General features: G+C 40.0%; 1 protein-coding gene across 4 annotated transcripts in view; it reads left to right on the top strand.

Annotated features, from left to right (window-relative positions):
- The window catches only part of FSD1L (fibronectin type III and SPRY domain containing 1 like), a 98,224-nt gene that overhangs the window by 66,811 nt on the left and 14,104 nt on the right, over window positions 1-17,309 (top strand). The window contains exons 7-11 of one of the 4 annotated variants that reach the window (XM_063455209.1): window positions 5,552-5,761; window positions 6,413-6,511; window positions 9,476-9,605; window positions 11,497-11,529; window positions 15,832-15,929. In XM_063455209.1, coding sequence (XP_063311279.1) covers window positions 5,552-5,761; window positions 6,413-6,511; window positions 9,476-9,605; window positions 11,497-11,529; window positions 15,832-15,929 — 570 coding nt within the window. Of the gene's footprint in view, window positions 1-5,551; window positions 5,762-6,412; window positions 6,512-9,475; window positions 9,606-11,496; window positions 11,530-15,828; window positions 15,930-17,309 lie in introns of all 4 variants that reach the window. The other 3 variants (XM_063455208.1, XM_063455211.1, XM_063455210.1) reach the window with 3 other exon arrangements.

Below are 17,309 nucleotides of genomic sequence, written 5' to 3'. Positions count from 1 at the left end.
ATAAGTGAGTTATTTACTAAACAACCTAAAGATTAAAATTAAGAAAAAGGCTTTTTAAATTTTGATCTTTTAGCTATTTAGTAGAGAATTCCCTAAATTGGTGCCCTTATGTGAGATTCCATATGTAAAGATACCAAATTAGGGTGCTGTTTAGCAGATAGCTCCCTTATTTGGTGTCCTTAAATATGGCAATCCCACATCTCAGCATCTTGCCAACACTACACACAAACACATCCCTGCATTCCAGTGCAAACACTACATACAAACACACCTCTGTATTAAAACATCACCATTATATATAACCACACCACTGCATCTCGCCAACACTCACACTTACTCCATACAAAAGCATGCTTACATTGAAACATGCAAGCACTGCTCAATGCTACATACATTAAAAAAATGTGGGTGTTTTGTACATTTTAAAGTGCGGGGGGGGGGGGGGGGGGTGTGCCAAAACTAGGACCCGCCCCGGGTGCCATATGCTCTAGGTACGCCCCTGCTAACAGTATTGGGTGATCTGAACTACAAAATAACCAGCTGTAGAATGAGAGGACAGCCAGGGTGACAAATACTAAGGATATCACTAACTGTTTATAGTTTTTCTGAGAGTCTGCAGCCAGACTGTGAATTATAAGCAGCTCACTCGGTGCTCTCAGGAACTCAGTGCATACATTTGATAATAAAGTATTTCTGGCACGAGGTGCATGGCTAAGGAAGCAGACTTATTGTGCAGCATTCTGCAAAACATTAATGTTTTCTGCAAAGGACTACAAGAAGCACTGCATATTTAGGTCAAAATCTATTAAAGTTGTATTGGTGCCCAAAGTATCCCTTTAAATCTAAATTTAATATAAAACAGAGTACCTTATGAAAAAAGGTTAACAATGTATTTAATTGATTCAAAGGTGTAAATTTCAGAGAAGTGACAGTCAATATAAGTATTTCATAAAGATTTTACCCATTTTGCAGGAGGGGTGACAGTGCCATTTTAATGAACATTTATTTTAAATTTTTTCCTTTGGTTTTATAACGTAATAGTTTTAACCCAAACAAAGTTTCCATTTTTGTAATTTATTTTTTCATTTAGTTTTACTCAAATGCCTCTTAAATGCTATAATTTCATAGTATTCCAACCTGGACTGCAAGACTTCTAGATTAGTCCCTATTTTAACTCCTAAAATAATTGCAATCAATGCAGTTTTGTACTTGTTTTTCCTCTCTACCCCAGTACAATGGATTTAAAATGAATAAGTCACTTAAGAGGATAAAGTAACCATTTAAAGAGGAATGACATAACCACCCTCCCCTCCCCCATTCCATTATGGAATTCTTAGATTATTTAACATCAGCATCTCTATATAGACCTGCTGTCACTAAATCCATGGGATTTTCTGTTCTGTTTTGGAATAAGATATTGCAAAGATCTGATTATCATGGCAATGTTATTATTAAAGGACCAATATAGGCACCCAGACCACTTCAGCTTAATGAAGTGGTCTGGGTGCCTGGTCCAGCTAGGGTTAACCCTTATACTGCGGGTTAATCCAGCCTCCAGAGCCTCTAGTGGCTGTCTCATTGACAGCCGCTAGAGGCGCTTGCATGCTTCTCACTGTGAAAACCACAGTGAGAAGACGCCAGCGTCCATAGGAAAGCATTGTAAATGCTTTCCTATGAGACCGGCTGAACGCGCGCGCGGCTCCTGATGCGCATTCAGCCGATGACGTCGCGAGGAAGGAGGAGAGGAGGAAGAAAGCTCCCCACCCGGCGCTGGAGAAAGGTAAGATTTAACCCCTTCCTCTCTCCAGAGCCCGGCAGGAGGGGGTCCCTGAGGGTGGGGGCACCCTCACGAGTATGTTTTCCTGGCACTATACTGGTCCTTTAAATATTTGAATATAAATAATCTTAATCATGTAGAAATCACAACTATTTTTAAATATTATGTGACAGTGTTGGCTCCAGCTTGCATGCAACTTTGTGCCGATTTAAAGCGGCACTGTCATGCCGAACTTACCTTTCCTCAATCTCTTCCTCTCCTCCCCCTCTCTCGGGATCTGTTATTCTTTTCTTCCTGTCTTCTTTAGTTTTCTTTAAAATCATAAGACAAAGTAGGGACTCTGTCTTATGGAGGATTCCTCCGCTTGACCAGCTCTGACCAGCGGAGGAGCAAAGTGTGCTTCATTTCCGCTGGTCAGAGCAATTTTCCCATGATCCCTAGCTTTCCTCCCTGTTCCCACAATGCTTCCTGTCAGTATTGCCGAACGTCCTGTCACTTAGACAGAACGCCGGCAAAACTGCCGAATTGCATCCTAACAGAATGAGCACTGTTTCTCCATTGGTGTTAGGTGCAATTCGGTACTTTGTTCGGATCGGAATTTCATTCTAATGAATGAAACTCCGATCCTATTCATTGCTGTGGCTGCATCTTGCAGCCGCTTAGTAGATAACTCCCTAATTCCCACGGTATCAGGGAGCTATCTACTAAAAGGCTGAAAGACCAATTCAGGTCTTTCAGCCAAATTTACTAACACTAAGTAAAAATGACTTGGTATTAGTAAATAATATGCCCCTACTCGCTATACCGCGAGTAGGGGCATGTCTAGTAAGCAGTGAGCAGCCTGTGGCCTGTGTAATTTTACAAGCGTGGGAAAATTCCAAAGAACTTTCCCACGCTTGTAAAATGACAAAGAGCACTCTGATTGGCTTAAACCCACCAATCAGAGTGTTCTTAGGCTAATTGCAGGGCGGGGCAAGGCTTTATAAGCCTTGCCCCGCCCTGCAGAGCTCAGTCTGCGCGGAGCCCTCCATGGGTGAAGATGGATTATTTTTTTGTGCGCTCGGGTTTTTTCTTTTTCGTCAGGTTTTATTTTTTGCGCTCGGGTTTTTTATTTTATTTTTAGTTCAGCGGCTATCATGGTTTTTTATTTGCCCTTTTTTGGGGCTGAAAAATGAAGATTTTAGAAAAAAGAAGACGTCGAATGGTAAGTTTAATTTTACTTTACAGGTTAGCAATTTTATTCCCCCCCTCACTATTTTTTAGGGTGAGGGGGGTAGGTAGGGGCATTTTTTATTTGGGTGGGGGGTGGGTGACTAGGGGCTTGGGGACCCCTAGTCACCTTGATGGGGGGGGGGGGAATTTACTTAGTGCCCCCCACCCGCCGCCCAGGGGTGGGGGCCGGGGGAGGGGAGGACAGTAGGTCCCCCCCCTTATTACTATTATGGCCCCCACCCGCCGCCCAGGGGTGGGGGCCGGGGGGGGCAGTAGGTCCCCCCCTCCCCTTATTACTTTGATGGCCCCCACCCGCCGCCCAGGGGTGGGGGCCGGGGGGAGGACAGTAGGTCCCCCCCCCCCCTTATTACTATTATGGCCCCCACCCGCCGCCCAGGGGTGGGGGCCGGGGGGGAGGACAGTAGGTCCCCCCCCCCTTATTACTATGATGGCCCCCACCCGCCGCCCAGGGGTGGGGGCCGGGGGGGAGGACAGTAGGTCCCCCCCTCCCTTTATTACCATTATGGCCCCCACCCGCCGCCAGGGGTGGGGGCCGGGGGGGAGGGCAGTAGGTCCCCCCCCCCCTTTATTACCATTATGGCCGCCGCCCAGGGGTGGGGGCTGGGGGGGGGGAGGACAGTAGGTCCCCCCCCCTTCTTATTACCCTTATGGCCCCCACCCGCCGGCCAGGGGTGGGGGCCGGGGGGGAGGACAGTAGGTCCCCCCTCATTCCCATTATGGCCGCCGCCCAGGGGTGGGGGCCGGCGGGGGAGGACAGTAGGTCCCCCGTCCCCCCACCCCCCTTATTACCCTGTTTGTTTGTTTTTACAGTGAGCAGCCACAGGCTGCTCACTGTTTAGTGGACATGCCCCTACTCGCGATATAGCGAGTAGGGGCATTGGGGAGATTTTAATATTGACCCCCATAGAGTGAGGAGGGGACCTGGGGGGCTTATGAAGTGGTGGGGAGCTCTGCTCCCTGCCGCTTCTATAGTTACATATTACAAGGAGGGAGCTGCACGCCGGTAGCTCCCTCCTTGTAATAAACCGAACAAACAAACAAACACTGATACACAGTGTTAGTTTGTTCATCTGATTTTTTCTATTCATCCATTCGTCTGTCTGATGAATGAATGAATGAATAGGTGAAATTCCCGTTCGCATGTCCAGGTGTTTCACTGGGCATGTGCGGGAATCTCACAGTCTGTGTAGTGTGGGTAGATGACGTGTCCCACAGGGACTTCACCTACCCACACAAAGATGGCGGCGCCCTGAATATAGATCGGGGCAGAAAATAAAGAATAAAAAATAGGTAATGTGGGGGGCTTAGGGGCATTTGGGGGTAACTAGGGGGTCGATTGGATGTAGTTGAGGCGGGAGGGGGGTTAAAAAAAAAAACGGAATTCGGCATGACAGTGCCGCTTTAATTACACATGTAGGCCTTTTTTTTTTATCATGCTTTGTTTTGCAACAAAGACTATGACAACTCTGAGAACAGACAAAAGCTTAGAGAAAATCACCGCTCAAGTCTCAAAATAATTATTGCTCACTTGTGCCATTACAGAGAGAACCGGTTTTGTCATACTATTGTTTTCTCATGGACCTTAAATCTTAAATAGATGAAATCTAAAAGGCCAGAATACAAAAAAGGATCAGTAAAGTTGAAATACTATTAGAGAGATTGAGTACTTTAAAAGTAACTTGTATCTTATTCAAACATCCTTGATGTAACAGATTCTTCATCATGGAAATAGATCAGTTTAGCCATAAAATGTGCTTTATAGGAAGACTATAGCGTTAGGAATACAAATGTGTATTTCTAACACTATAGTGCCCTGGTAGTCATTTAGGTCCCCAGCCCCCACTTGTAGGGCGTAAAAAGGGTCTTTTACTTACATTTTCCCCTTGCAGTACTGATCTCTCCTCTGCAGTCCCTCCTCCCTTTTCTGAGATCCTTGAGATCGATGATCTCAGCCAATCAATGCTTTCTCACAGGAAAGCAATGTTAGGCTAGTACATGTGCATGGCAAACCGCCACACTGAGTAAATCAGATTGTAATTACTGTAATTATCTATGACTATTGTACATGGCAGCATTTGGTTTACCACTCTTTATTAAGGTTGTATTTATTTTGTGAGCATTGGACAAGAGACTATAGGTCACATAGCAAGAAGACATTTTTCTATGGCTTTCTTTTTTCCTGTCCTATGTGCTGTGAGGGGACAGAGCTAACCTAATTGCATATATAACTATGGATAATATCCAGGAAAAAAAAATGACCGTAAGTATGTATACATTTTACTTGGTAAATAAGCAGTTTATGTTCATGAAGTTCTAACCATTAATTTCTTTATGTATGAAGTAAACCTCATTGCTGGACTCATACTTTATCATGCATACTGCTTTGTGTTTTGATGAAGTTGGACAAGTAATGGATCGCTTTAGTCAGTGTAAATTATATATGTACATTTTGAAAGCTGTAGAAAATTTCTTAATGTCATTATTATTATTATTATTATTAAATGGTAACAATGACTTACATTTCTTTCCCTTTCTGTCTAGTCCCCAAAGCCCCAGAGATTGATCTAACAGACTGCATTGTGGCTGATAATTGTGTGTCAGTTGCGTGGCGGATGCCTGACGAGGATAACAAGATTGATCACTATGTGATGGAATACAGGAAAACACACTACGATGGCCTTCCTAGAGTTAAAGACGAGAGGTGCTGGGAACAGATCGATCATATAAAAGGCACTGAGTACACTCTATCTGGTAAGTGTTCTAGAACTGTTGCATCTAGCATAGAATCTTTAAAAAATAAAATAAAAAAATAATAATAATAATTTTATCCCAATATGAAAATGTGAGATTCAAAGGAACACTCCAAGCGCCATATCAGATCACGCTAATGTGCCAGAGGTGCACTGGTGCCCCCTGTTTTAGAACAGCAGGAATTTGTTACCTCTCCTAGGGTACGCCCTGCAGTAAAGTGCTTAGCTCATTGGGTAAGAGATATCGGCCTTTAACTCCTTAAGGACACACAACATGTGTGACATGTCATGATTCCCTTTTATTCCAGAAGTTTGGTCCTTAAGGGGTTAAACCCCTCAAGGGAAGACGCGCCCAGACACTCCTGCAAAGTAATGTCCTTTCTACTAGCGTTCATCAGAATATGACTCCTTAGTGAGTGCACTACATGGCAGCAGATACCCTTTTCTCCCTTTTCTCCCCTTTCTTTTTTTTTTTTTCTGGAGCCATTTGTTCTATGGTGAAAGTAAAATAGTAGAAATCACTGTAAACACAGTGGTGAGTAAAATTGTGGTAATTGTTTTGTCCTATTTGGCTTCATTTAATTCAATTCTATTTTTTGCGTCTTTCACATTTTATATATATATTTCAGTTTTTTTTTATATTTATGTGTAGGTTTAAAGTTTGATTCCAAGTACATGAACTTCAGAGTAAGAGCCTGCAACAAAGCTGTAGCTGGGGAATATTCAGACCCCGTTACGTTGGAGACCAAAGGTATTGTGAAATCCAGAACAAATTTACATATGCTCCAGTGATATTTCACATCTGGAAAGTACATTTTTTGACACTTCACTTCACAACAAATTCCAAAATTGTTCCCATTACATAGTAACATATAGCTACATAGTTCAGTTTAAATTCATATTAGAAACATTATTTAGAAACTAATCGTATATCTTTCCTAACTACTCCAGTGGGGTAGTGAATTGACCTGTGCAGCGGCATTACCTGTATAACATTGAAAATTTGTGTCCCCTCAACATAACTCAACACACAGCCATTAATGTCTAAACTGTTGGCATCAAAAGTGAGTACACCCCTTGGTGGAAATGTCCAAATTGGGCCCAAAGTGTCAATATTTTGTGTGGCCACCATTATTTTCCAGCACTGCCTTAACCCTCATGGGAATGGAGTTCACCAGAGCTTCACAGGTTGCCACTGGAGTCCTCTTCCACTCCTCCATAATGACATCACAGAGCTGGTGGATGTTAGAGACCTTGTGCTCCCCCACAGATGCTTAATAGGGTTTAGGTCTGGAGACATGCTTGGCCAGTACATCACCTTTACATTCAGCTTCTTTAGCAAGGCAGTGGTCGTCTTGGAGGTGTGTTTGGGGTCGTTATCATGTTGGAATACTGCCCTGTGGCCCATGCTCATGCTCTGCTTCAGTGTGTCACAGTACATGTTGGCATTCATGGTCCCCTCAATGAACTGTAGCTCCCCAGTGCCGGCAGCACTCATGCAGGCCCAGGCCATGACACACTCATCATCGTTAGAGGCTTCCTTCTGGGCTGACAGCCATGCAGACCAATTTGATGCATTGTGCAGCATATGGTCTGGGCACTGACCATCTGACCTCCCACCCCTTCAACTTCTGCAGCAATGCTGGCAGCACTCATACGTCTATTTCCCAAAGACAACCTCTGGATATGTTACTGAGCACGTGCACTCAACTTCTTTGGTCGACCATGGTGAGGCCTGTTCGGAGTGAAACCTGTACTGTGAAACCGCTGTATGATTTTGCCCACCGTGCTGCAGCTCAGTTTCAGGGTCTTGGCAATCTTCCTATAGCCTAGGCCATTTTTATGTAAAGCAACAATTTTGTTCTCTCAGATCCTCAGAGAGTTCTTTGCCATGAGGTGCCATGTTGAACTTCCAGTGACCAGTGTGAGAGTGATAACACCAAATTTAACACACCTGCTCCCCATTCACGCCTGAGACCTTGTAACACTGAGTCACATGACACTGGGGAGGGAAAATGGCCAATTGTGTCCAGTTTGGACATTTTCACTTAGGGGTGTAATCACTTTTGATGCCAACAGTTAAGACATTAATGGCTGTGTGTTTAGTTATTTTGAGGGGACAGCAAATTTACACTGTTATACAGGCTGTACACGTACTACTTTACATTGTAGCAGAGTGTCATTTCTTCAGTGTTGTCACATGAAAAGATATAATATTTACAAAAGTGTGAGGGGTGTACTCACTTTTGTGAGATACTGTATGTGCATACATCCCAGCATTTAATTGGCAACACTATGTACAAATACACCGCTGCACTGAAATACCAACACTACATACAAGCACACCCCTGCAAATAAATGCCAGCAGCACAAACAAACAAACCCCAGTGTCAAATGATAATGTTAAATACAAATCCACCCCTACTTTCACACACACATGACATAGAAAACCATGCCTAAATTCAAACATTGCCCACAAATACAACCCTGCAAGGATGAACAAATGGTAGATACCCTCCTTAGAAAGCATCAAGGGAGTTGTATGACAAATGGGTTTCTACATCCTGGCCACTCTTGCTATAGTGGGAGAGGGGGATGTAAAATAAAATTCTTAAATCCGGGTCCACTCTACATACCTTCTGCCTCTGGATCTGTGATTAAGAGGGGATAGACCGTTAGGCTACTTTGTGGTTTTAATAGTTTTCAGTAGGATAGAGGTTTTTCCCAAACCTTTTGCCACAAAAGTCACAAGTGATGTTAAATATCCTTGCAAAGCCACATACCATAATTATAATGGGTTGTCTTAATCGAATGTATGCTATTTTGTATCTCTGGTTTCCTAAAAGAAGTATCACAATGTGTTGCCCTCTCTGAGTCTGATCATGGCACGTGTAAGCAGTTTTATTCCAGAACGTTCATAATTCTGCTCGACAATTGTGCTATATTTTAAAATGTGACAAAATCACGGACTGCTCCATTATCTCTATGGTTATGAGAAATGTATCTAGTTTAGAAAATTATTCATTGGTAGGTAAAAGTCATTAATTTGCTACCTATTAGTCTGCATGCAAAAGTTAAATAATATTGCAGATCATATTAATCAACAAATAAACCAGGGGTGCGTAAATGGTTCTTTGGCTTGTAGTTTAGATTTTCCTCAATAAAATTCTAGGCATTCCCATCTAGTTGCAGCTCAAAGTTTCACTCCCCTTAATCTAGACTTGTTTGTGCACACTGCAAAGTTATTAGTGAAGCTAAAATTTACAGGAAATCTAAGAGTATGGACAACACATTCAGGCATTTATATTGTATGAAATGTGCAAAAGTGCCATCCTAATTTTTAGAGAATCAGAATGTGACTTGGTATTGCTTCAAACCAGTTCATCTGTAGTGGAAGCCAATTTACCCTGAGGAACTGTAGTTAGGATGTGATCCAGAGTGAAGTGCAATGGTGAGGAAATGTCAAACTGTTCCCAAGTATCCATGCCGCCATGTCACTTTGTTTCAGTGAAATCAAGGCTGACGCAGATTTATTTTTTAAAAAGTACAGTTTAACAGAACTGTTGTCCTTGTCTGCACACTGAAGTGTTTTTAAATGTTTTTTTTTGTTTTACATGGGCGTTGGCTATTGACTTCATGGTAGTGTAATGTATGTAGCTTGTTTTAGGGTCATTCATTCTTTCCTTTTTAAAACATTTTTTTTTTTCCTTTTCAGCTTTGACATTTGCCTTTGACAGCATGTCATCACATCTAAACTTGAAAGTAGAAGATTCCTATATAGAGTGGGACCCAACAGGAGGAAAAAGCCAAGAGAATAAAGTTAAAGGGAAAGAGAACAAAGGCAGGTAAGAGCCATTAGATTCATTTAGATTAACTTAGAAAAACAAGATTTTTAAATGAAACTCTCTTACCATTTATATAGCACAGTATTAACACAGTCTGTGCCTTTTGGTTGCTATACTACGTCAGAAAAACCACAACTGAATAGCCACCAGGCACTCTTAACATGCTTTATGTGTAATTTGACATGCAGCAAGAACATGTTCTGCTTAATTACACACAGGAGTGCCTTTTTAACAAATCTTAAAATGTTGTCATAATCAAGTGTATATAGTTTTCAGTTTGATTTTTGTTTTCATTTTTCCATATATGCATAATAATAGTCACCACTGACTGGAATTTATAGAAATTACATTAAAAAGGCCTAAATAAAAACAGAAATCATATAATCACCATCTGTTGTCCCTGCTCAGACAAGCTGCAACAGCAGACAATTCCTCCCAAACTAGAGAGAGGCTCCACCACTCATTGTATTCTCTGTCGGCTGATCTTATCCCATAAAGCCACGTCAAGCAGTAGATTACGATTTATGTTGTTCAGCCCCGGCTGTAATCCATTCATGAAATTGGCTGCATAAACAGCCAATAAGCTTAAAAGGGCATTCATACTGCAGTTGCTGTATTTTTATTTATCCAGCCCTCTTGTTGTGAATGGAGTTGTGTGTAGTGTTCTTCCAAGCCAGTTAACATGTGTACATGTAATTGTAGCGCCAGGTCTCTGAGAGCTGGAGAGAGGAGGTAGCACATACATTGAACATTCAGTTAATACTTTGTGCTCAACAGAGCTCAGTACACTTGAGTTCCCTCCCCAAACCTGTAACTAAAATGGTGTTCTTCTTCGTTACTATCACATTTTACAGGTATATTTGGAATTGTGCTTGGAGTTGAACCTTGTGGCCACATAAAATCTCATAGAAATACTGGGTGCAGGTTTTTCACATGGGAACAATGTCTCTCTATGGGGTATTTATTTATGAACTTTGCACATCTGAGTTAATCAGACTGGGATCTAAAATAGTATCCTGGTGCTACCTGCATTTTGATTTTCAGATGCACTTATTAAGGTACTCAAAGTTTCAAGACCCCCCTATGAGGATGCTGGACCCCCATATATTGCCCCTGTATCACTTCAGAACTGTACGTATAAGCGCAAGGCTAATTGCATACTTTAGGAGTGGAATTTACATTTTCATAGCAGCAATAGTATCCCTTAATCAGGGTTAACCATGGGTTCAAAAGTCCTACTCTACTAGACAGGCCTTAAAGTGACCAGGGCTGAATTTTCACTTGCTACTGACTAGTAGGTGAGTGGAAATTTTACAAAGGATTTAACTGTTGCAGTGCTGTACACATGGCACGTTGGATGTATGCTGGACTAACTGTTGAGCATGCATGCACACTTACCACATTTCTCCATTGGCTACAAGAGGGCACATTTGCATGCCTGAGACATAATGGAATTTTACAATTGCTGCCAGATGGATAATCAGTGGACATTAGGTTTTTTGTATTTTTTTGTATTTTGTTCTAGCTTATTACCCTGGTAAATGCTGTAATAACATTTACTGGGTATAAAAGAGAAAATAATTGTCACTTCTTGGGAAATCACAGTTCCTCTTTAAGGATCCTATTACAGTTTGCAATGTCCTATTCTTTTATTTAACAGCAGGGATTATAAAGCTACTGACCCTAAGCAGAGAATTCAATGCTGGCACATGACATTTAGGGGCAAAAAGCATTGATATTGACAAAAGCAGCTAATGGTCCTTACATTTATTAACTAATGGCTGTCAATAGAAACTGGCATGCCATCCAAAGTATACTCGATGTACAACTGATTTCTCATTGACTGCATTAAAAACCACTTATCACTTTGCTTATTTTTGTTGTCTGACAGTGGCCATGTTACGTTACTGAGGAACAATATCAGGTGAAATGACGTAGCTTGATCTAGAATTAGGACTTCTCTTCTGGCTTGCCTGGAAACATTAGCATACACCTATCCTTAACACTAGTCTAACCTATGTATGTACATATACTACAAGCCTGTGTTTAGATCCCAGAAAGCATCTGTCTGGTTTTTAACATTGATCTGCACAACCTTAGTCTGAGCAGTGTTTTGACCAGGAGTTCTATTGCTCTTACTATGGACAAATTGTATTATATAAATTATTGCATTGGCTATAACCTTACAATAGGACTGTGGCTTACTGACTAAAATGAAAAGGCATGGTAGTTCACCTTTCTTCCACAAGTTTGTAAAAGATCACAAAAGGATTTGTGAACTGCATCTGCCCCCTAAAAATTGGTAAAATAAAATGTGCGTATGAAAAGCTATTCCAAGTTTTAAACTACAATGTTTATTAAGTTGCACTTAGTACACGTTACCCAGTTTCAAAGATTTAACACTCCGTCTCATTGTGACAGTATTTAGAACTTCAGGACCCTTTATTAAGCAGAGGCACTGCTAACATTATCCTAGATTCCTAGCCCGTTCGTTGTTTGAGAACTTAAATTAATTAAAGTAACCTTTTTATGTAGGTGATGATGAGTGCGTCATGCTGTTAATGGGTTTTAAGTCTGGACACAGAGTTCAGAATTTTTAAACCTGCACAGAGCTTAGTTGTAGCTTCTCTATAAGCTTATAAGCCGTAGAAATTTCATGCGCTTTAATTTGCTACTTAGATTAAAAAAAACAAAAAAAAAAACCTCAGACGCTTTTTGCTATCTGCTACAGGCTGCTAATGATTTTTGTATGCAAGTATTGGAATGAACTGGTTTTCATGTTTGTACTGCTCATTTATGGAATAACATGTTGTAATCCATTATTATTAGCATTGCTATTTTATTTTAATCTAAATATGAAAACTTGGGTGAAAATTGCTCTAATGCGCTTCATAAATAACAAATATAAATGGATAGAAGAAAGGATTTAAAGTTTATCGTTTCTATTCTTACACAATGCAATGCTGTTTCCATAAATGAACATGAATAAACAGGTCAGTAAAGGATCGGCAATGAAGATGTCTCCTTCTCTCTGGTTCAAAGTGAAGCTGTCACTCACTGAGTGTGCGGGAAGATGCAATAGAGCATAAAATGTATGAATTTAGCAAAGTTCCTTTTCATAACATGCTTCCAATTCATCTGATGTAAATAGCTGATTCATGTTCTACTTGCTTTTGCCCAAACATGATTTGAGTGTCAGATAGACCTGCATTGAAAATAACTTATTTATTTATTTATTTATTTTAAAGAATTCCTCCAGCATTTATTTTTTTCCCCTAAAAGCTTTCTTTCTTAGCTTGGCTTGTATCTTCTTTTTCCATGCTTTCATATGCAACCCTTTTTGTTGGTAAGTAAGATCTGCCTTTACTTTATTTCAGTGCTGTTTCCAAGCACGCAACTTTGAATGTACTTGCTATATATATATATATATATATATATATTTGTTTTTTTGCTTGTTGCTGCTCCCTGTGTGCTGTTTTGAAATCTGTCTGTGTGATCTTTTTCAGTGGTGTAACAACCTATTTACTTTAAAAACAGAATGGAAGGCACTGAACAGCTTTTATTTCAGATTTGTTTTAATATGTAATGGTATTCTGCAAGGAATCCAAGGCCACAAATTACATTACCATCAGAATCATCAAATAGAACCTTGTAGTAGGTGGTAAAATCACACCTTTAGAGTTATTTGTTGGTCACCATCAAAAGAATCAAATATAAGGTAGCCATTTTTAATTTTTTAAGTGAGTAGAAGGAATCGCTTATCAGGGCAGCAATAAGGTAGAAAGACCAGGTAAAACATGAGGCAGTTTACTCCAAAATGTAGCTTTGATTAGCAGGAATAAATGCTTCTTAATGAAGGGGTGCTATATGTTTAACCGCTTAATTACAAGCCTGGAATGGATGTTACATTTCATGTGCTCATACTGTAATACATCTCTGCCAGAAATAGTTATTTGGGAGGAGACCATTTGTTTAGGTAATGTTGTTTATTTGTTTCTGGTTTACAAGCGGGAAGGGAACACCCAACTTGACACACACCCAACTTTAAAGTTTAAAAAACACCCTCAAATGTTTTTCATGTATTTGGCACTGAGCAGTGTTTGCGTGTTTGAATGTAAGCATCTTTTTGTATGAAGTGTGTGTTTGTTTGTAGTGTTGGCATTTGAATGCAGGCGTGCATTTGTGTGTAATGTGGGCAAAGTGCTGAGATGTATGCACATATACACACAGTGATACACATGCAGATACACTGACAAACATACAGATAGACAGACACTGACACACATGCAGCTACACAGATACACACACTGACACAGATACACACATACAGATACAAACACTGACAAACCTACAAATACACAGATACAGACACACACATACAGATACACCGACATACACATACAGATTAACCTATACAGACATACACATATACAGACACACACACATACAGATCACAGACACAGATACACACATACAGACACACAGGTATAAGTGTGTGTTTGTATTGTATGTAATGTGTGTGTTTTTTCTGTAGTGTTTGTAGTGTTTGATAAGTACTAAGGGGGGTGAGGATGAGCAGTTTGGGTTTATTCCCCCCTCACGGCCTCTTACCTGTGGCCAAGAAGGGGGACACACTAGATTCCCTAGTACTAGTATTGAACGGACCACCACAATTAGTTATTTAAATGTATCCCTACGAACTATCAAAATAACTCCATCTTGATCAATTCATTGAGATTTATTTTTAATCTTTATTAAATACAAAAATACAGGCATTTAAGGTACAAATCACAGTTCAATTAGATACGCATATACAAAAGTTAAAGCTGTTTTACAGTGACCAAAACATTTTTAAAGCTCGCCAGCAAACAAAAGCTTTACTTTAAAACTTACTTTATATATAGCTTAATCATATCTCCAATGTACATCGTCCACAATTGCCCTAAAAAAAACCTTGACAATGCGTTTTCACTTTAAGCATTGTATAATGCATTTATTCCTACTAATTACTGTTTTTTTTAATTGGAGCAATTTACAGATAGTAACTAAACGGAGACTATTTCACCTAAGTAAATTATATAGTGGTATGACCTGTGGAGCAATTCCTCCCTGCTAATACATTCCTACCGCTCACACTTTTCCCATAAACTATTCGGTTCCTATGGATGCCTTAGCTTTCTCTTAAGGGAAGGTTTAATTTATTAATGAGAACAAACGTGTAAACCTTTTCCAAGCATTTTATCTGGCTGTCTCATTGGCAGACACAAATGTGAATTCACAATATATTTACATCATTATTATAATCTATATATTCCTTTTAAATAGGGTTCTTAGATATGTTACAAAATGTTGGATTTGGTAAACCTTCAAGGCCACTTTATACATTCTTAAGATGCACTTAGATTTAATATTTATTATTTCATTGGGAATGGTTATGGTTTATTTTAGATACTTTCCAGATGCTTGGTAAAATAAGATGAGACCATGTTAAACGAAAAATGTTGCTCTGCTTCCATTTTCTTTGTAAATAATTTCCAAATGGTTATTTTCCAAGTTGGCATATATGTAAAACTAGGCAATTCTTTAAAGGGATACTCTAATCAAAATAATATGATAGGCTCACCTCCAGTGGCAGTGGAGTGCTTGGCTGTAGGTGCTTGGATGTGTTTTGTCATACTGATTGAAAACATTCTAACACTAACCATGAGACTCCACCCACAGACCTTTTGCAGTATAACCATACAATGCGTTGTGATTAAAGTGCCCCTGTAGAAAGTAATAAAAAAATGCAGAAATAATACTTTGAGATGTTCAAACTCACCTTTACTGATAATATATTCACGTATAGTAATCCATTGTAGAGATCAACAATATAAATAGGTTGTTACTGTTAAGATAACCATTCTAGAGATCTGTTGTGTCTCTTTAAATCAAATATTCAACATAACAGAGAAGTGTGTCCTCATTAAATGCTTCTTGGACAGAATACGTTGTGGATATGTATTACTATTGAACCTATGTGTTTCCAAGACGGATTATGTGTTGTCCTATTATATAAGCCCCATCTGGCCTTTGTCCTTCCCTATGTGAGCAGTCTTGCTTAAATATTAACGAATAATAAACTCCTGTAAATTGTCTTCAGCTGAATGAATACACATTCCATAAGTATGTATCATTGGAATTTCAATTAGCACATTGCTTACATTTTCTCTCTGCCTTGCAGAAGTGGTACCCCATCCCCAAAAAGAACATCTGTTACGGCTAGACCTGCTATGATGAGAGGAAGTAGAGATCGATTCACTGGAGAGTCTTACACAGTGTTGGGTAAGGTTCTATTTGGAAGTTCATGCAGCTCTGTAATGTCACCACCAGTTTTGGTTGTTTAATATATTCTTAAGGGAACACTATAGGCATCATAACAACTTTTGACTTAATTAAGCAGTTTGGGTGTATAGATCATGCCTCTGCATTCTCACTGCTCAATTCTCTGCCGTTTAGGAGTTAAATAACTTTTGTTTCAGTTTATGCAGTCCTCACGCAGCCTGCACGAAAAAAAAAAATCAGTCATAACTTGATTTAGAAGATTTGATCTATCGCTCTATAACTTGAACTTTAATCACTAACAGTAGACTCGTGCTAAGAGGCTATTAACAGAGCAGCAGTTAAGAAATTAAACATAATGTGCAATAAAAGGAAGTTTAAATATTAGATCTCTCTTTATAGGGGGAGTGTTTAGGAAGGCTGTGTAAGTCACATGCAGGAAGGTGTGACTGTCATTCATTGACTGAGAGCACCCATCTTACACTCTCAATCAAGGAATGATATGAATATAGCTTTCTGCAGAAAGGAGGAGACCAGGAGCCTGGTGGGGACCCATATTAGAGGGCAAGTTGTTGCAAAGTGGTTTGCCCTGCTAGCCATAATGCTGACAAAGCATCAGGGGAGATGTAGTTCATAACATCTGGAGTGCTGAAGGTTGCCTACCCTTGGCCTATAGTGACACTCCAGACTTCTATAGCATTACAGCTTACTGTAGTTATTTTTGTGTGCGTGTGTCCTTTTTTTCATTTTACAACAAGCGCAGATTTCAATAGAAATTCGCACTTTTAGAAATGAACCTTGTTACACTGGACAACCAGTCCTGCTACTTCCTGGTTGTTTAGCTCAATGATGTTAAACACATTCGGCAAGTAATTGCCCAGACCACTTGTTTTGCAAAGACTTCTTATTCAGCTGCTTTGGGGAGTCTGGAATTTTATGGCAAGACAGGAGGCATATTTGCTAAGGGTGGACCCCTTTTTGCCTCTATACAGGGTAACCCCCTGTATAATTACACAGGTACATACCTGTTATTGATTTTGGACATTATATTGTCCTTTTCTCTCTGGGTGAACCCCACTTTTTTACAGGATAATTGTTTCCTGCATTTTACATACTGTCTAAGTCCACCGCCTCATTGTAAATTGTTTGTCTGCATATAACAAAAAAACCCAAAACAAAATATTATAAATAAAAATATAAATAAATTTAAATACTATAGTGGTGACCCCACTGTTACTGACATTATGTCGGATTTGCCAGAACCAGCAGTCTCTGCTGAACTTAAGGCTTGGCTATTCAATGCCATTACCGAATCCATACCCAAAGCTCTAACGGCTTTCCGCGAGCAGCCAGTCCCAGCCCCTACGGCGACCATTACCCAGC

Source organism: Pelobates fuscus, chromosome 5, assembly GCF_036172605.1.
Source record: "Pelobates fuscus isolate aPelFus1 chromosome 5, aPelFus1.pri, whole genome shotgun sequence".
NCBI lineage: Eukaryota > Metazoa > Chordata > Amphibia > Anura > Pelobatidae > Pelobates > Pelobates fuscus.
This window is presented reverse-complemented; position numbering and strand designations above follow the sequence as displayed.